This window comes from Gymnogyps californianus, chromosome 4, assembly GCF_018139145.2.
Source record: "Gymnogyps californianus isolate 813 chromosome 4, ASM1813914v2, whole genome shotgun sequence".
In the NCBI taxonomy this organism is placed as follows: domain Eukaryota; kingdom Metazoa; phylum Chordata; class Aves; order Accipitriformes; family Cathartidae; genus Gymnogyps; species Gymnogyps californianus.
Genome location: NC_059474.1, coordinates 59,477,480 through 59,495,202, shown reverse-complemented (window position 1 = coordinate 59,495,202; position 17,723 = coordinate 59,477,480). Strand labels below are relative to the sequence as shown.

General features: G+C 38.7%; 1 protein-coding gene across 1 annotated transcript in view; it reads right to left on the bottom strand.

Annotated features, from left to right (window-relative positions):
• Positions 1 to 17,414, bottom strand: part of EGF (epidermal growth factor) — a 62,544-nt gene extending 45,130 nt beyond the window's left edge. The window contains exons 1-4 of the mRNA XM_050895945.1: positions 16,992 to 17,414; positions 7,484 to 7,615; positions 3,806 to 4,005; positions 2,641 to 2,822 (exon numbers count right to left, since the gene is read on the bottom strand). Of these exons, the coding sequence (XP_050751902.1) occupies positions 2,641 to 2,822; positions 3,806 to 4,005; positions 7,484 to 7,615; positions 16,992 to 17,118 (641 nt within the window). The 5' untranslated portion in view covers positions 17,119 to 17,414. The remainder of the gene's footprint in view (positions 1 to 2,640; positions 2,823 to 3,805; positions 4,006 to 7,483; positions 7,616 to 16,991) is intronic.
• Positions 17,415 to 17,723: the final 309 nt, after the last annotated feature.

Sequence of the window (17,723 nt, the reverse complement as noted above, 5' to 3'; positions counted from 1 at the left end):
TCTGTCTCTCTGCTTTGTTCGGCCATGCAGTCAGAGAAGGAAACTGGAATAACCTCTCAAATCTACGGGGAACTCCTGCAAACTTGGGGAAAGGCACGTCTTTGAGGCAGATCCGCATCGCCCTCTGCCTCTGGGGAGGAATCTGTCTCCAGAAACTCTAGTTGAACACATCACTTAAGTGCTTAACTTAAAAATACCATTTCTATTATTGTTCTCATTTCTTTCTACCTTCCTGCTGGTTATAGCAGCCAGACTATGCTGTTATTAAATTAAGACACAGTCAAAATACAGCTCCAATACTCAAAACAGTTATGCACTGAAGCTACTTATATGTCAAGTTATTCATGGATCAGAACTCAGATTTACTGATGTGACTAAGGTTAACAACAGTTCTTCGAAAATAGCAAGTTATCCCTCATTCATGTATATTTTATTTTTTAATGTTTGGGTTTAGATTCTTTGCTTGGGTTTCTTATGCACAAAAATTCCAAGAAGCATCATCATTTTGCCTTTTCTTCACAAAATTGCAAAATTTATATGTACAAAACAATGTAGCATAAAGCCAGCTTTACTATATTTATGTTAATAATCTGTTAAAGTCCCCAAAATGGATTAGCTCTCACTGACAAGGGACTATACTGAACCAGTAGGAAGAATCAGCCCTTGTCTCACAGCTTTTCCTCACTGTTACATAGTCTGCAGTTATCATAGGTTATTAATGTATAGTTGAAAACACGTTTCCAGAAGGACAGCCCAATTTTATACTGCCATTTTTAAACACTTTATTAATATCTGCTTGCATTTCTATAGCACTTGTTATTAAGAAACGTCACTACTCTGGAAGTTTGGACAAATGCTAGGATTCACTTTTTACAGAAAAGGAAACTAAGAAATAAAGGTGGTTATAGTCTCTATGCACAACCTTTGCAAATCAGTGTAGGGACAGGATATGATATGAACAAACAGAAAGACTGAAGAAGAGTGAAGATTACAAACTGGCTTGAGTAATTGCCAGCCTTTACTGTATTTGGCCTCTATTTTTCTTTAGTCTTAATCCTTATTTTGGGGGATTTCTAAACACCATTAAAAAACTAAATCAATCTTACAGCAACAGTTATATTATTACTACTAAAATAATCCTGTCACTGCTAATATCCAGACACATCTTTTGAGACAAACTCTCTTATTAGGGTATCACATTGACATTCATTCATTAAGAGTTGCACGCATTTGAAGGAAGACATCGTTAATATCAGATTTAGTTCATGTTTATGCCTGTGCATGTAAACATACGGGGGGGTTTAATTCACTTCACATTAAAAATAGAGCCCTCAGAGTCTTCATACAAGCAAATTGCCATAGGGCATAAAAATGACGTTAGACTTCTTGGAGTCTACTTTCTTTACAGTCTCTTACTGGCTTACTGGCCTCCCTGGAAGCACATGAGTACAGCTTTTATGCATGGTGAATCACATCTAGGTGTGTTTCAAAAGTCTCCCCAACCTTTTGCCTAAGTTCAGCAAATATATGCCTATAATGGAATTTGTAACATGTGTTTTGATGGCATTTGGCAGTGGGTTTGAGGACTTGCGAATATTTCCAAGATCACTAAGTACTACATTAGTACTAGTAGTACTAGTACTACATTAGTACTAGTACATTAGTAAGTACTACAAAAGCAAATCAGAAAAAAAAATATATAGGCTGATGTTCAGGCCTTTAAATCCTACCCAAATGACAAGAGTCCAAAGAATACTAGTAATGCTACTAGCATCAGAAGATTGGTTTATGTATAAATGTCATAGAAAAGGACACGTAAGCCTTAATATTAAAATAGTTTCACACACTGAGTAACTTTACTGCAAATCAAAAGTGGCAACAAAAACATGCTTTTGCTGTACAAAACAGAAACATCTCAAAGTCTCCTCGAGCTTTTATTTTTGCAAATTTAATCGAAAAGGTTTATGTGTAAAGAGAAATTAGCATGGAGACACCACTGTGACAATTCATATTGATAGCACTTGAGAAGGCCAAATCTCTTATGTGAGCATGGTTCTCAGTGTAAATGGCTTGAAGCTGAAAGAAGAATCTTTATGAAGGCAAAATTACTAATGACATAAAGTAGCAATGGTAGATTCAGAACCAATATTCAGAGCAACTGACAAAGAGACAAGGGAAACAGGAGCAAAACTGTAAGTTTAGACCTTTTTTCAGAAAACTTACCAGTTTATATTCTAAGTGTGCCAGGTTTGGAGCACAAGGGACTCCCAGCATTTGCAGGCATCATTCCGCTTGCTGCTCCAATCCTGCTTTCTGTTGCCCTGAAACTTTGCTGTCTTTCAGAAAGGACCAGCAATGCCTCTTTTCCCTCAGCTCTCCTCGCTAGCAAAATTTTCCCTGATGACCAAGAGGTATAGATTCTGCATTAGACTTCGGTGGGCTTTTCTCACACACTTCTCTATTTATCTCTTATACGCTTACTAGTCTTTTACCCTCTTTCGTCAAAGTTCAAGGAGGTATTAGACCATAGATAACACACTGTGCACAGATAGACTAGCCCAGCAGCCTATAAACTGCAACCATAGTACTTTGCATATTTTGAGTCCATTTCAATGAAATTACTAACCTAGTTAAAATTACCTTTGCACAGCATCAACGGTAATCCTTGTGGGATGACCAACATCTCTTAGAAGAACTCGGCGTTTCTTCCCATTCATGTCTGTCGCTTCTATGGTTGCTTTCTGTCTATTGGCCCAGAGAATGTCTTGATTTATCCAGTCAATAGCAAATCCTGAAATGCCTTTGTCTATGTAACATAGTCTCTGTAAACAAAAAAAAATTTGACAACAAGAAGCATCCTAATGATTACCCTGAACTTGACTTTCAGTATAGGGAATACAGTGCCAGACTGAAGCTTCCCATTTCATTCCTTTGCCTGCTTCATTTTCTCTTAGACCTGTAGATATTTCTCTTTCTTATTGTTTAATCACTTTCATTTGGTCTTTGTATTTACCCATACCCCTTCTGAACTGAGTGACGCCCTGCGAAAGGGGAAACTGTTCTCCATGAGAAATACACTGGACTAATCTTTTAGCTACAACTTCTTGCATTTGGTACACTATGAAGCACCCAGACCTGTACTGTTACAGATGGAAGACTTCCTAACACACTGTTGCTGGACCCTGATCGTTAAAAATCAGCGTAAAATACATCAGTGAAGACTCCACATGGGTACATGAACACTGGCAATCTCTCTCAAACAAAAGGCTCTCACAGCATTAAAGTTCAGCCACAACAGCCTGTCTGCCCTTCTTAATCAGCCAGATGCAATGAACTGCACAGCTTTTTCTGAACAAAGGATGAAGTGCTAAAAGAAGCATTTATGCAACCATAGAAACCAATAAAAGGTTTGAGAAAAAATGAGTAGGAATTCAAGCACATTCTTCTCATACCATTTGTGCCAGTTTGAGTTACAGTAATCTGGAAGACAAACTTCCATAATGGCAGGGATTAATTTAAAACTGATAGAAACATTGTCTCCAAAGCTTCAGTTTGTCTGAATTTCCTCTCCTTCATTTTTAACTCCCCTTCACTTGATCCACAGAAAATACTAAATGTACTGTGAATGCCAGTAAAACAGCCTAGACTCAGGACCATAAGTATTACAACAGCAAAAACTATTAAATAAGTCTGAAGTGATAATCAATGAACAGGAACAGCAGAATTGTACCTAAAGAGCAGGTGGTTTCCGTAGAGGGTTTTATGCCCATTAACTTGGAGAATTCCAGAGAACTAATTACTTTACCTCTTGTTTTGTGCCATTCAGGTGAATTCTTTGAAGTAGTCGCCTTTCAGAGTCTACCCAATACACTTTCTCTTCTGTATAATGAAAATCCATAAGCGTTGACTGACCAGTATCAGCCACCAATCTTTCGTGATTGGTCCCTTCAGTGTCAATTCTAAAGATGGCATTTCCATGGCTAAAAAGTAGGAATGGTGCAGGGTCTGGTGTGGAGAAAACAAAAAGAGACCAATTAATAGATAAGCATTGCATTTTTGCTGCATTAAGTTCTCATCAGTATTATACTAGCCAAAGAAAAAGTTCAGGATCTAACCATCTCGTATTTTAATGATAACTTTCTAGGCATATCACAGAGAACCAATAAGATTATAAACATTATGGTCCTTTCACATTTAATGCTGAAAGTTAGGTCAACAATCTGAGTCATGAAACTGAGATTGCAGTGGTTGTTACCACTAATCCCAAATCCCACAGCCTAGTCAGAGGTCAGAAGAACCATGGCATGCATGCCAACAGAGGTTGGAAGAATTATGCCATGGATGCGTCTCCAAGTTGAAGACTGCTTCCAACCATTGTGCTATAGCAAGAATTTATCACAGAGAGGTGGTCTGGAGTCTCACTTTAACTATCCAAACAGGGAAACTGAAGATCCCAAGACAGGGCAAAGGAAGAAGCTAGAGACTGTGGACGTTTCTTGTGATGCAGAGGGCTGAAGGAAACCAAAAGATCTGTACTTAAAACTCCTACAGTTCAACAGCAACAACTCCTTCCAGACAAAAACTGTATTCATACTGAGTGAAGGGTAAGAGCATAGTAACTTAACATAAAATATGTTAAAATTAAAGGCATTGGAATCCAATTAAGGTTCAAAGTGATGAGCAACTAGGATGGTCCAAATAGCCTTAATGCAGCCTTAAAACCAGGTGATAAGTATGGAAGTACAATTAGTAGGACACAACAGTTGGGGCTGCAGATTACACTATCCCAGTTTTATTAAGTCCTCTTTGTTATTTTTAGGGTATCATCACAGGGCAGGGTGAAGATTGCCCAAGGAACCTTAACTGCATTTCCAAACCGCAATGGTTTTCATTTAGGCAATTTGAATATTATGGATGTCTATCAAGTGTGTAGCAGAGGAAAGGAGTTTTTGTGTAACCAGTCACATTTTAGCCTTCATTTTAAAAAGAAACATTTTTTTTTAATTAAAAAAAAAAAAAAAATTGGGGGTATACAGCCTAGTCTTTAATTTACCACTAAAACAACATTCAAAGAAGAAAGCCCATTGTGGTGGTAATGGTGGGGATTTATAACATGGTTGCCTGAAACAATAGATCATGGCATACAAGTAATGCTCTAACCAAGTGACTTTGAAATGCAATTATTGATATAGATCCAACAGAATGACAGCTTTCAAGCCTGGCTAATCACTTGTTGAATTGATCTTCCTGCAATGCAGAAGCGATTCTCCATTTAGCAGGGATGGATCTCATCAAAGATGCACTATCATCAGTTTTCTTGCACATATACTTTTGAAAATTAAACTGGTTTTATTGACCAGTTTTGCAACCTTTTAACTAAATATCTTTACTATTAACATGAAACCCGAGCCTTTAAACTCAACAGCCATCACTTCTACAAATTTTAGCCAGATGCTCCACCTTCATCATCGTTGCAAGGTTGTCTGATTCAACCCCTTTCACAGCAGATAAATGAGACCAATTTTGATTTCAGCAAGTGAAGAAAGTTCTGACAAGCACCCAAGATATAATTTTCTTCTGTTCACAAGGAAGATGATCAGCACTGTTTCTATACTAACAGACTGTTTTGTATCTCAAGTTTTCAAGCTATCACTCGGTTATAACAGCTGCTTCTAGGATTTTAGTGACTCCCTTTTTCTGCTGCTATTCGCACTGAGCAATCCCACGTGAGAATATTTAAACTATGAAGACTTGCTTTACGTAAATGGTAAATGAACAGTGAAGTGTAGCAAGGTTGGTTTATCTCAGGAATTTGACAGCTGTACTGCCTGCATTTTTGCCAATTAGTTGACCAAGAGCATTTATATACTTCGGTTTTGTCCTTTCCACTCTCTTAATTTCCTATCAGGTACCCATGAATGAGGGCTGTAAATGGAACAGGGACCGAACAAATCCAGCTTTGATTGTAGAGGCACCAGTCATATTTGGGACTTAATTTTATCAGGGGTTTAATGAACAGGTAAACAACACCTGCATAAGAGCTTCCTGTCTTTAAAACATGAGGGTATTTCACTTGGTGTACCCCCTACAGAAGGGTTTATACCTAGCATAAGGGTTTCTTATCCATCACAGTAGCTCCTGAACCACCAGTCACTTTCCACTGGTGTTATAAATGTTAGTAATAACTTTAAAAAAGTTGAAGTCCTCCAATATTAAGGTAGGATTGTTCTTTGAAAGATACCTGTGCACAAATATCACTGTGAGGTAACATGTTTGTTTTCACTTCTCTTAAGTTCAGAAGTGAAGAGTTTACAAAACATTTGATAAAAAAAAATACAAATTCTATTTAAGGGACTAGAGATGTTTAGGCAGGACTACAAAAAATCCAGCTTGGGTCTTTGTGAGTCACGTGTTGCTGTCAATAACAATGATTCTAGGAGCTGACTGAAGTAATCTTGTTGGTGCCAAACTGGGAGCTACACAGAATACTTCTGGTTATGTTCATGGTCCCAAAGGCTACCTGCACAGGGACTCAAGTACATCTACTTCTTGGGTCAGAAACATGCCCTGGCACATCCCATCCCTGCATTAGCAAAAGTCCCAGGTAAACATTAGTCAGAAGAAGAAAACCTGAGCTCCTGGATACAGAAGGGAGCTGTAGCATATCCCAGACAGAAATCAAACCCAGACATTTAGGAAACCAAGGTGGAGGGATGAGAGGTGAACTTCAGAGCACTCCCACCTCATAATCTAGATGCAATATAGTGTTAAGCCGATCAATAAAATCCAAATAGATTTTTTTCCCTGGGTAGCATCAGTTGAGGACAAAACGGAGGTTATTCAAAGGCCATAACTGTGGATATTTTCCTCCTAGAAGGGCTAAAAACTTTAAAAATTTAAATGCGTCTTACAAATTCGAAAATCAATTTATACACTCAGGACAGAGCAAGGGAGAAAAAGAATTTGCAGTAGCAGTCATGTTTATTAAGAAACTGCCAATGGACCAAACCAAAAATAAGGGCTTCCTGCTTACGATTTCACAGCACTGTCCCTAGAACCTAAACACACTGGAAAGACATCAATGCCAACACACTGAAAGAGGCAAAGGAAGCAAAATCTTGTGTACTGACATGTTTTCCTGGCAGTAGTAAGGACAGGACAAGAGAGTTTACAGTTCCGAGCATACAGAGAGAGTATACCTAATAAACAGGAAGTCATTGTTTAGTTTTATTTGTCTGTTTTCATATGTTCATTCATCTTCCCACCACCATACTTTCCATTCTTCACCATCACTCTTCTGTGGCACCCACTTTTGGTCTTGCCACTTGTCCACACAGTAGAAGAGGCAGTTTTTCCATCAGTGAACCAGAGCACCCCAGTCGCTGTCCAGTAGGGACCAGCCAGGCATCGTTCACTTTGAAAAATAATGTTAACTAAATCTCTAAAGCTCTTTTTTAGTCATCCAAAAAGAAAATTACCTTACCGTTCACATAGCAAGACCGTTTGTCAATATCCAAAGTGTAGCCAGGCAAACAGGAGCAGATGTAGGACCCTGGAACATTGATACAGGTTTGGCCACAGGTTCCCAAACTGCCTTCAAGGCATTCATCAATATCTGAAACATGTTTTTGAACAGATAGGAAAATTCAGCTAGCAAAAGCAGCAAAGAGCAAAGAGAAAGAATACCCTTGACATAGTTATCTAATAATAATTTGTCAAAAATTTAATATTACATCATTAGGAGAGGAGGATGACTGTATTGCTTCATGCATTGGTTTTAGAACTATTGTTTTGTCCGTTGTCACATGCACAGTGTTTTTTATTTTTTTTAGAAGACTGTCCAGGGAAATTACCATTCTCCCTAGTGTCTGGGCACTCTGGTCTCTGATTGCCCCAACACAGGGAACAGACTTGTCTCGTACTCCATTTCTGTGATTTGCGTTATCATTTGCTCTGCAAATACTGACTGCAGCTGCTTCCTTCTATCTTTATCCCTCTTTCCACAGTAATAACTTTGCCAACAAATCAACAAACTTTGCAAAACAGCAAGGCAGCAAACAGACTACCACAGCACTGAGTTCCACATTGAGCTCATTTTGGTTTGACACAAATCTCAAAACCACATACAAAACACTAAAAAGCCCACTATATTCTGACAGCAACAAGCCCAAATCAAGGCAACAAGCAAACTAATTAGAAACTGGGCTTTTAACTGGTAGATTAGGCTAGAGCCTTTAGGAATTAAAAGATATTTGATGTATTTATGGTGTTTTATCAGGGCTTGAGGCAGTAACTATTAATTAAGTTCTAAATTAAGGACTTTTTATTTTTCAAAAAAAAATCACCACTGAGGAGCATATTTTACACTAAGGGGGAAAGAAATTAACCCCTTTGGCAGCACCATGAACGATAGTCCCAGAAAATTTAGATAAACTTCAGTTCCTACTGAAAACAACTGCATCTGATAGTAACTTCCCGAGGTGCTTGACATCTGGCAGTACCATATCCTGGTATATTTCTTGTATAACCACTGTGAGGGTTGCTCTAAGGAGCAGCTTTTTCCCTGCCCAAGATCTATTTGATGTCAGTGGCTTTTGTTCTGGGTTTTATTGTCTGACTTTGCACATGCAGGAAAAAAGGAAATCAACACAAATTATTTTAAAGGAAGAGACACATTTGATTAAGTCACTAAAGGACATCGATTCATAACCAAAACTACGTATATGTATTGAGTTATTCCAAGTATAGCTCACAACAATAATGTTTTTTCTCTGTATTCCCGATCAAGAATTTAGGGCAATGGAAGAAGAGCTTCTCCTTGGATAACTTATCTTAGATAATCATTTGAATCAAGTGCAAATTATCACAGTGCTTCAGGAGGTCTGTGAGTGTTAGGTGACAATTCCCCTAGTTCACAGAAGGTCAGAAATAGCACCTCATGATAACTACAAGGAACTGCAATTTAACCAACTCACACCAGCACTTTGAAAGAAACTTTCTCTCTCAGTAACCTAAGGAAAGCTAAGCAACCAGACCTCTGACATCCCATGGGTCTGGGAACTGTGTCCTTTAACTGCTTTAAAAAACTACGTGTAGCAGAAGTGTTTAGGGGTTTCTTCTATGTCAGGTATCAAAGTTGTTCAAAAAGAATGTCAATACTTTACAGCCACCTAACTTGTCTGTACAGACTAGGGAATGTTTCCATATTGTTTTCAGAGTTTTTCCACAATGTTATGTTCCACATAGCAGATGAAATAATTTGACAATGTGTGAAATGTAATCAGAGCACATGCAACTGATTTCTGTTGAACAGATTATGAAGGTAAAGCAGAAGTATTTTCAGCAACTTAATTCCATAAAGCACTCTAATTCTAACCCACAATCTTCTTCAAACAATCAGCTTTCAGGAGCATATTTTCCCACACGTACTAGGTATGTACATGCCATTCTCCACAGCATTAAAGGAGTAACTCCTCCAAATCCCCTCTAGAAAGGTTTGAGTGGCTTAGAAGTTTGTTAATGGGCTACAGAAATCGTGAGCTCCAGGTTGCCAGTTTAAAACTAGCTACTCCTGGCTAGCATTGCCTGGATGTCATTAAAACTAAAGGGCTCTTTGATAGCCCATACAGGATGGCTTTGGTGTCCTCAGCTCATTGTCACAGCTGCTGTCAGTGTTAGTAGAGATGTGAAGGAGGCTGCAGGCATGAACACTGTTTCTCTCTCTCCCTGATGCACTGGTTTTCAAAGGGAGTAACTGGCTGACTAAGCTGGATAGTTAATCTGATCTAGTCACCAGTATAACAGCAGGTGCAAGACTCTGTTGATAAAGGCTATAATGTAGTTTATGTTAGTCAATATACCTTTATGACAATAGTGGCTCGTTAAATAAACCTGATGTTATTTCTCTGAGGAAATCACAAGTATAGGTGATAAAAGCAACTGTGTAGATGTAAGATTGCTAAAGACAGAGGTCACTTGACTGAGCAATGTGAAACACTGATGAAAGAACTGTTATTCAATCACAATAAAGAGCACATTAAATAAGAACAAGAAAGATAGGCCTGACCTACAGATTTTATCTGGAAGACTGCTTACTCTGAAAAGGATTTGTGTTCATACTGGACAGAAAACTGACCTCTTAGCATGTTACTGGGCAAGAAAATTCAAATCACAACACATATAAACACAGTAGAAATGAATGACAGTGGGGAAATAATTTTACTTCTGGATACGGCAGTGGTCAGGCTATATTGGCACGCTGTTTGTATTTCTCAGATATAGGTTGTTAAAGGATCCTGAAAAATTAGAAAGCGTATACAACAAGGATAAAAAGCCTGATTTGAGGGTAACGAAAAGTGCATTTCTGCGAGATACTTAAAGAGCTCAGTCTGCTTAGATTATCAGAAAGAAGCTTGGGAGAAGGACTGATGACAGTATATAAACACCTTTGCAAAGAAAAAGTACCAGATTTTCTAAAGGACACTATAATCTTTCGCAGGAAAGATTAAACAAGGACTGATGGCTGAGAACTGAAGCCAGGGAAAACAAATTCAGATATTAAATTCACATTTTAACAGGAAGTGTGATTCACTAAGGGAACTAGGCACCAAGAAAAACTGTGAAGGTGTGAAAAACATCAGTGGATATTCTCAAGCCAAGATCAGACTGGGAAGACATGCTTTAACCAAGCACAGTTACTGAGCTGTGTACCAAGGTAACTGGACAATGACCTGTTATTTACAGGATGGATTTTCCAGCTTTATATGAGTGTACGAAACTGACTCTCCAAGAAAGAGCGCGCTGATTGATCAGGCTACAAGAATTTACACTGCCTCCCCAGTAATTGTACTTGAAGAGAGGATTTCAGGGTTATCAATCTGCCCATTTTCATCCCCACCAAATTTCACGTAATAAAGCAAATCCCACACATACTGAAAAGCAAGCAATCACCCCAGCTGAAGAAAGGCTATAGTGGAAGAATAACCGCCCAATAAAAGATAAGGGGCACTGTCAGCAGTGACAGGCGGCTTGGCCACCGGAGAATGCCCCTTCCAGCGGTAAACAGGAAGCGCCAACAGACACAGCGCTATTGTAAAACATGCCACAGCACTGTGAACATTCAGCTTTTATGGCGCTAACAATGGAAGCGGATCCTATGCTTAACACGCTCTCTTCTTTGCTTAAAGTACCAAAAAAAAAAAACAAAAAAAGAAGAAAAAAAAAAGGCTGTTTCTTAAGGTATAGGAGAACTCGATCATAAAACCATCCATCAGGTATAACTAGCAGTGTCTTCACCTGCACTCTTAGTGCCAAAGCAAAGCGCGGAGTTGCATCCTGCTGTAGCTGTTTTACGTGTCCTGGCAACCGCATCCCCCAGTGGGAACTTTACCCTGTGAAAGAAATCGGCTTACTGAACACAAAAGCTGTCTGCAGTGCCCTGACAGCCAGCCCTGAAAGGAAGAATGAGGTTCTGCTCAGTTCTCAAAGGCTTCTTTATGCAAAAAATGCCTTGAGAATCAGCAAAAACGATGAATCATGTCATCATGATGTTGGCAGCTCTCAATGACTTTGCATACAAATATGCTACTTTATTGAGAGTCCTGAGAAATGCTCTGATTGCAGAAGGTGAAACATTAGTATGCCTGGCAGGGATACAGAGAAACCACAGTGAGCCAGAACTTGTGTTTCATTATGGTCCCAAATACATACATTATATATATAAAATATACAAGTGCAGATGCACACACTCAAATAACCTCACTCAAATTTGGCTCCTGTGCAGCTGGACTGGGGATTAATTCAACCCGCTATATCTAGCCACCACCATAATCTTTTCAACAAGGTTTCTTCACCCAAATTTCATCTGGGTTACAAAGAAAGCAGCCCATCCTTTTTATCTATTTTGTTGAAAGCATACAGCTCAAAGAACAGAAGACAGCCAGAAATGGGAAAAGATGCTCCAGCATCCTGCTATCAGCAGGTCACAATAAAATAGATGAGGCACAGCTCAGTATCTTCTCTCTCTAATTTTAAATGAGGTTTAAAGTGCTACAACCTGATCACTCACAATTTTTGAGAGGAAAGAGGCTGTGAAGTGCTCAAATACTACGGTAAGAAATACAATGTGAATACAATAAGGTGGTTATCAACTCCTGGACTCTTCCAGTCCAGAGCCACAGAGGTGATAATATCACAGATATGACAGCAAGAGCAATCATATGATTTAATCAACTATGAAGTAGAATCAAATTTAGAATTGAAATAAAATTCAGAAATCACTTGTAGACATCTACAAGTGAAGATGAGAAGAGAAATGGTAAAAAAGATCTCAAGGGACTACAATATCTTTTATTTTCTACCTTTCTGGACTCAGATCTCAAGGGTTGGGGCACTAGAATGGAAAAAAATATATTTTGGTTTTGTCTTCAAAATAAATTCAATGTGTAAATTAGTAACTACAAAACAGACCTCTATTTCCCAGATCATGCAACTTTCAACATACTGTTATTGGCTTGCCTTTCAAAGATGAAGTTCAGAAGCCTATCATCTGGCCCTCTTTGAAAGGCATCAGCAAATGCTGTCATCCAGCTCCCTTTAAAATCAGGTTTCAAATCAGATACTAGAAAGTAGTCAGTTTTGTTGAAAACAGAACACAAAATCAATATCTGCTATTTTCTACTGAGCAAAACAATGATGAGTCTTGCAGTATTAGTCATTGGTCCTGGGGTCTACCCCTTAGCCCTCTTCAGGATTAAGCTTCATGTTATGTGTGACGCCACTTCTGTCATTTCTTGTAACATATTCGCCTCCTTCCTATTTTGATCTAAGTTTTTACAGCTAAAGATAGTATTTGTCCACAGTCAGCTGGATCCAATTTCCAGAGAATTCAATAGGAATCTTCTTGTGAATTGGTCTGTGGGTTCAGACCCATGTTCAAGAATTCTTGACTACTATTTGGTAACAATATTTTCAAGCAACTTTCCCCAAGGCAGTTTAATATGAAGTGAGCTAGCTGGAAGACAGCTACTGAAAACAAGGAAACAAGCAAGCCTTGACTGCAGCTCTTCTGAGATACAGAGGGATACAGTGGGGTCTTAACAGGTTTATCCCTGTGTCATGACAGGGGTAGACAACACAGTTCCCCATTTCATTGGCTCTTACTTCTACTTATGCGATGCTTGCAAAGAAAGGATAGCTGTGAATTAGTAAGGTTTTGGCATTTCATATTTCTCAGAATACAACATAAGAAGTTTTAACAGTGTGTCTTCAGAAGGCTATATGGAGCAAAGTGAAGCCAGGATTTAGCTAATTAAGGTGAATTTAAAAATGTAATACAAAGAGGAATAACTTAATATTCCTCATCACCAGTGCTCCATGGCAGGAGAGTGGTGAACAGTAAGAAAGAAAGGAGGAAAGCTTGAGACACAGAAAGAAGCATCTGACCAAAAGAGCTGACCTAGATAGCTGCAGTTGTCACCTTCAATTGCAGGCTGTAGCTCTGTAGGAATGTGCAGCATGTTAGCCCTGAAGAAGTGACAAGGTCTGATCAGTTAATGTCAGAAGTTAGTAGAGATGTGCAGAAATTAAGAACCTACTATTAGGTAAAACTTCAATAATGTGGGTTGTGTTTTGCCTTCTTCAAAAACTTTTTTACAATATTGTTGGGGTTTTTTTTAAATAACTATCTTCCTTCACTTTTAAAACTTACAAAGTGAGTATTCAAAGTCAGCCCTGGAGCCAAAGTACACCTCCAGTCTTGCAGTATCCAGAACATAATATATTTACCTAGGGTAGCCCAAGACTAACAGGCACTAGTATCTAGTCTAAAATTGATAATGCAAGGGGCTGCTCTAGGGGCTTCTTCAGATAAACAGTGCCCTGTGGGAAACTTTTTGGTCTCCAGTGGGGAAAGCATCTATACACCATGAGAGAATAAAAAAATAGTGTTGTTAAAGCCGTACTTCAGGAGGGCACAGGCAACTGATTCCAACAGGCATAAGGCCCATCCCCTGGTGTACCATGTATGCTTACATGGTCAAATATGTTAGAAATCAAAGCTCTCCCAGGAGCAACTATGCACTTTTTTACCTTGTAGGAATAATAACTCCTGTGTAGCCCAGACCATTTTTCTTTAGAGGTAGAAGGTTCTATGTTTTCCCAGGGGTCTAAGAAAGATGAGTTATTTAAAGGTAACTGAGTCCCCAGTCCTGACATCAGCTTAAAATAAATGATTAAATCAAGATGGCAATGTCAAAAATTGCAGAAATGCTTCCAATTCTACCATAACTTGCCGATAAATTGATATGTTCATTCACCAGACTAGTCTTGTTCTGACCTCATGATCTGTTCTCCCATACTTTCTCTCTCATGCTGTTGTGGGACACGTGGCCCCTTTGAAAGGCCTCTCCTCTCTTGGCATACCAAGTCAGGATTCAAATAATCTCTCTTAAAATAACTGTATAAAATTATGCGAGACATTTAGGGTTAGATTTCATTATCCTTCCACAGGATGAGAAGGTCTTTGATCTTTGAATATCCCTAGAAATAAAAGGAACTAATTAAGAAGTGAGCTATTTAGCAATGTAAGAAGAGCATGACCTAGACCTTCATCTGTAGTGGCAGTATAGAAAACAAATCTAGAGAAGCCTACACATTTTCCAGTGTCACTTGTAACAGTTCACTAACAGAGAGCAGACACCTCAATTCAGGGTAGTCCTTATGGCTGGCAGGATGCCACCACAGTCACAGACGATAAAGAACATTTTACAATTGGTATATTTATTACAGCTCACCAAGAACGGTCACCAAGCCACAGTTGGGCTTGCTGTCGTTGTTCACAGTTCAGTGGTATGAGTCATGTCTCCCACTCACCACTTTTATCCCCACTATTACCTTCAAAGCCTGCCTCCAGCTTCCTACCACTTGCTTCCACTGCACCCTCTATCTCACATAATTAATGAACTAGAATATCATACATCCGGTCTTCTGGTCAGAACACGACTTGTCTATCCAGCACACAGAAGAAAGAACAGGGGAAATCCCTTCCACCACAGCATCCTTCAGTCTTAGATTTCATGTCAAAGTTTCACCTTTGCTTAATCCCCTGTAATCCAGTGGTTTTTAATTAAAAAAATACCCTAGCACATCACATTTTTCATTTATTCTATGTTACATGGAATTACTCAGAGTATGTCATAGTAACATCAGCTCTTATGCAAAAGACTTCTTCTATTACTATTTCTTGCAGAGTTTGCTGAGCTACCAGCCATTCTGTTTTGGTGCTTTACCTAGAGTCCTCCCATTCATACAGCTGCTGAATGTATCTAATTTTCAACAGAAAAGACATAATGCAGGGCAGGTTATGTCTCCATTAATGGAAGAGAGATGTATATCAATATGCGAAATATGCCAACTGAAATAAAAAACCACATCTTTGCAGCCTTCCGAATGTCAATATTTAGAGTGGATTTTGACTCATTAAACAATAGCCAAGCAATTCCCTTCATGTCAGTAGGATTCTCCTGTTGTATGTGAGCTCTTAATTGGGCAACCCAGTAATGCAGAAGTCATAACTAACATACATCCTAATTAGCTTGTGGAAGCTACATACATATTAGCAAATAGTGTGGACCTATAGGAGAGGCTGTGTAAAGTGCAACAGTTGCTGAGAATATGACATACACACTGCATATATTTCAGGTTGAGGTTATGGAGAACCAGGTCTAGTCTGGTCCCATGGACCAAATGGCCACCAACAGCAGAGAGGACAGATGCTCTCCTACAGGAACACCTTCTGGCTTAGGTTGGCCTAAAGGGAATCCAGTTTGTGCACTTTGAGAGTGCTCTGCAATGTGAAGACAAGCATAGTAGGAGGTGGCAGTATGGAAATTCTTTTCAGAAGTATGCTTCTCATTTGAATTCAAGCATCAGTGTGGAAACACCCTAGGTGTGTTTGGCTCTCAGACAAACCTTCAGTCAGGTTTATAATTTGTACACAAAAAATGCCTAGCTCCTCCTCTCTCAATACGAGAGTGTTTAACATGCATACTTCTATTTTCTGCTTACAAGATGGTATTTCTTGGCAGAATGCACAGAGGAGGCACCTGTTATTAAATCACTGGAATCATGTCAAGAACTGAGTCAGACCCTCTGAAGCCCAAGCAATCTAAGGCAAAAGCATTAACTCCAAGTATTAAGTCTGTTTGCTTGAATCCTTACAGGGCGTTTCCTCATCTCCTTACTGCAAAGCCCATGACTTTATTGGCTCCAGCTTTCTAAAAAAAATTGGACTTCAAGGTAGCAGGGTAGGGAGAAAGGTTCTGTCATTCTTTGTCTTACACTTTGTAAAGAATAGGAACCTGCATTTTACATGTTCCAAATCAGTGGAGGTGATTATACTAATATTAGTGTCATACATTTCACCGAGACTTTAGTACTACAGTATCAAACACACCTGCGATTCATGTATGAGACGTATTATTCAATATAAGCACACATATCTACATGCACCAATAAACATGGAAAGAGCAGTTTTTAAAGTTATCTAGCACACATCTAAGTATATAATAATACATAATTATTAAAATACTCTTTCTATATGCATATAGAAATACAAAAATACACCTATACACAAATTTTACATGTCTAGAAGCACAAATACGTGTGCGCACATGTATTGAAAATATGGAAACACTAAAGCTATGGCAAGGAATTTTGGTAACTAGGGAACAGTTCAGATCTCTTAACGATCATATAAAAGTTTATCCTCCTTTCTGATAGTTATACTGACAGACAAGTGACTGATTTCTGAAAAACAAATTAAATAAAATTAGTTCTGTTCATTCTGAGAAGCAAAAGATATCGAGAAGCTGATTTATCAATTCTGCCAGTACAACATACAAGCAATCTGTAAAAAAACTCTTTGAAAATTATAAAGCTCAATTAAGAGAATACAAATGCAGTTTTCTTAATCTGAATGGTCAGCAACTTACCTATACAAGCAGAGTTTTCAGTCTTTAATCTGTATCCATTAGGACAGTTCCAGTGCTGCAGAGCTGAGAGGCTGACAAAACCAATTTTAAAAACCACTGGCAAAAAAGCAACAAGGAAGAGGAACATAATCTTGAGGGTTTTTGAACTGTCACTAGAGAAAAACCAGCTTGTATTCAGTCATATCCAGGACAAGATGAGCATGTGTAATCCCAAAAGGTTTCTGCAATCTCCCACTTTACACTCAGACATCTTATCACAATACCAAGTTTTATCTTTGCCTTGCTTTTCTTGTCACTTTAGCCCTTACTGTGTCTGACTACAACCTTGAAGAAATTCCTGGGAGATTTCTTCCCCACACACATCAGTTTTTTTCTCTCTCTGTCTTTCGTTTCTTTTTTTTTTTTTTTCTTTTTTGGAAGCCAAGTATGAAATGCCTGACACCCTTGCCACAAATTTAACACAGCTTAAAAGCAATGCTTGCAAGGATTACTGCGAATTTCCTCACAACAAGCAAAGCTGCTGTTTAAATCTTAAAAGCAGCAAATTTGGAAAACTGTTCACCACAGCCCTCAGCGGAGTACAGGGAGCGAGATCTCCAGGTACCGTCCTTCTCCAGAATGCAGTTGCTTTTTGCATACAAACTTGGACTGACTCCTCTTTTCTTTTTAAAGCTCTGCTTGCCCCACCTCTTCTCTTTTTAGTACCACTTGAGTGAACCCTGTGTTTGCAAA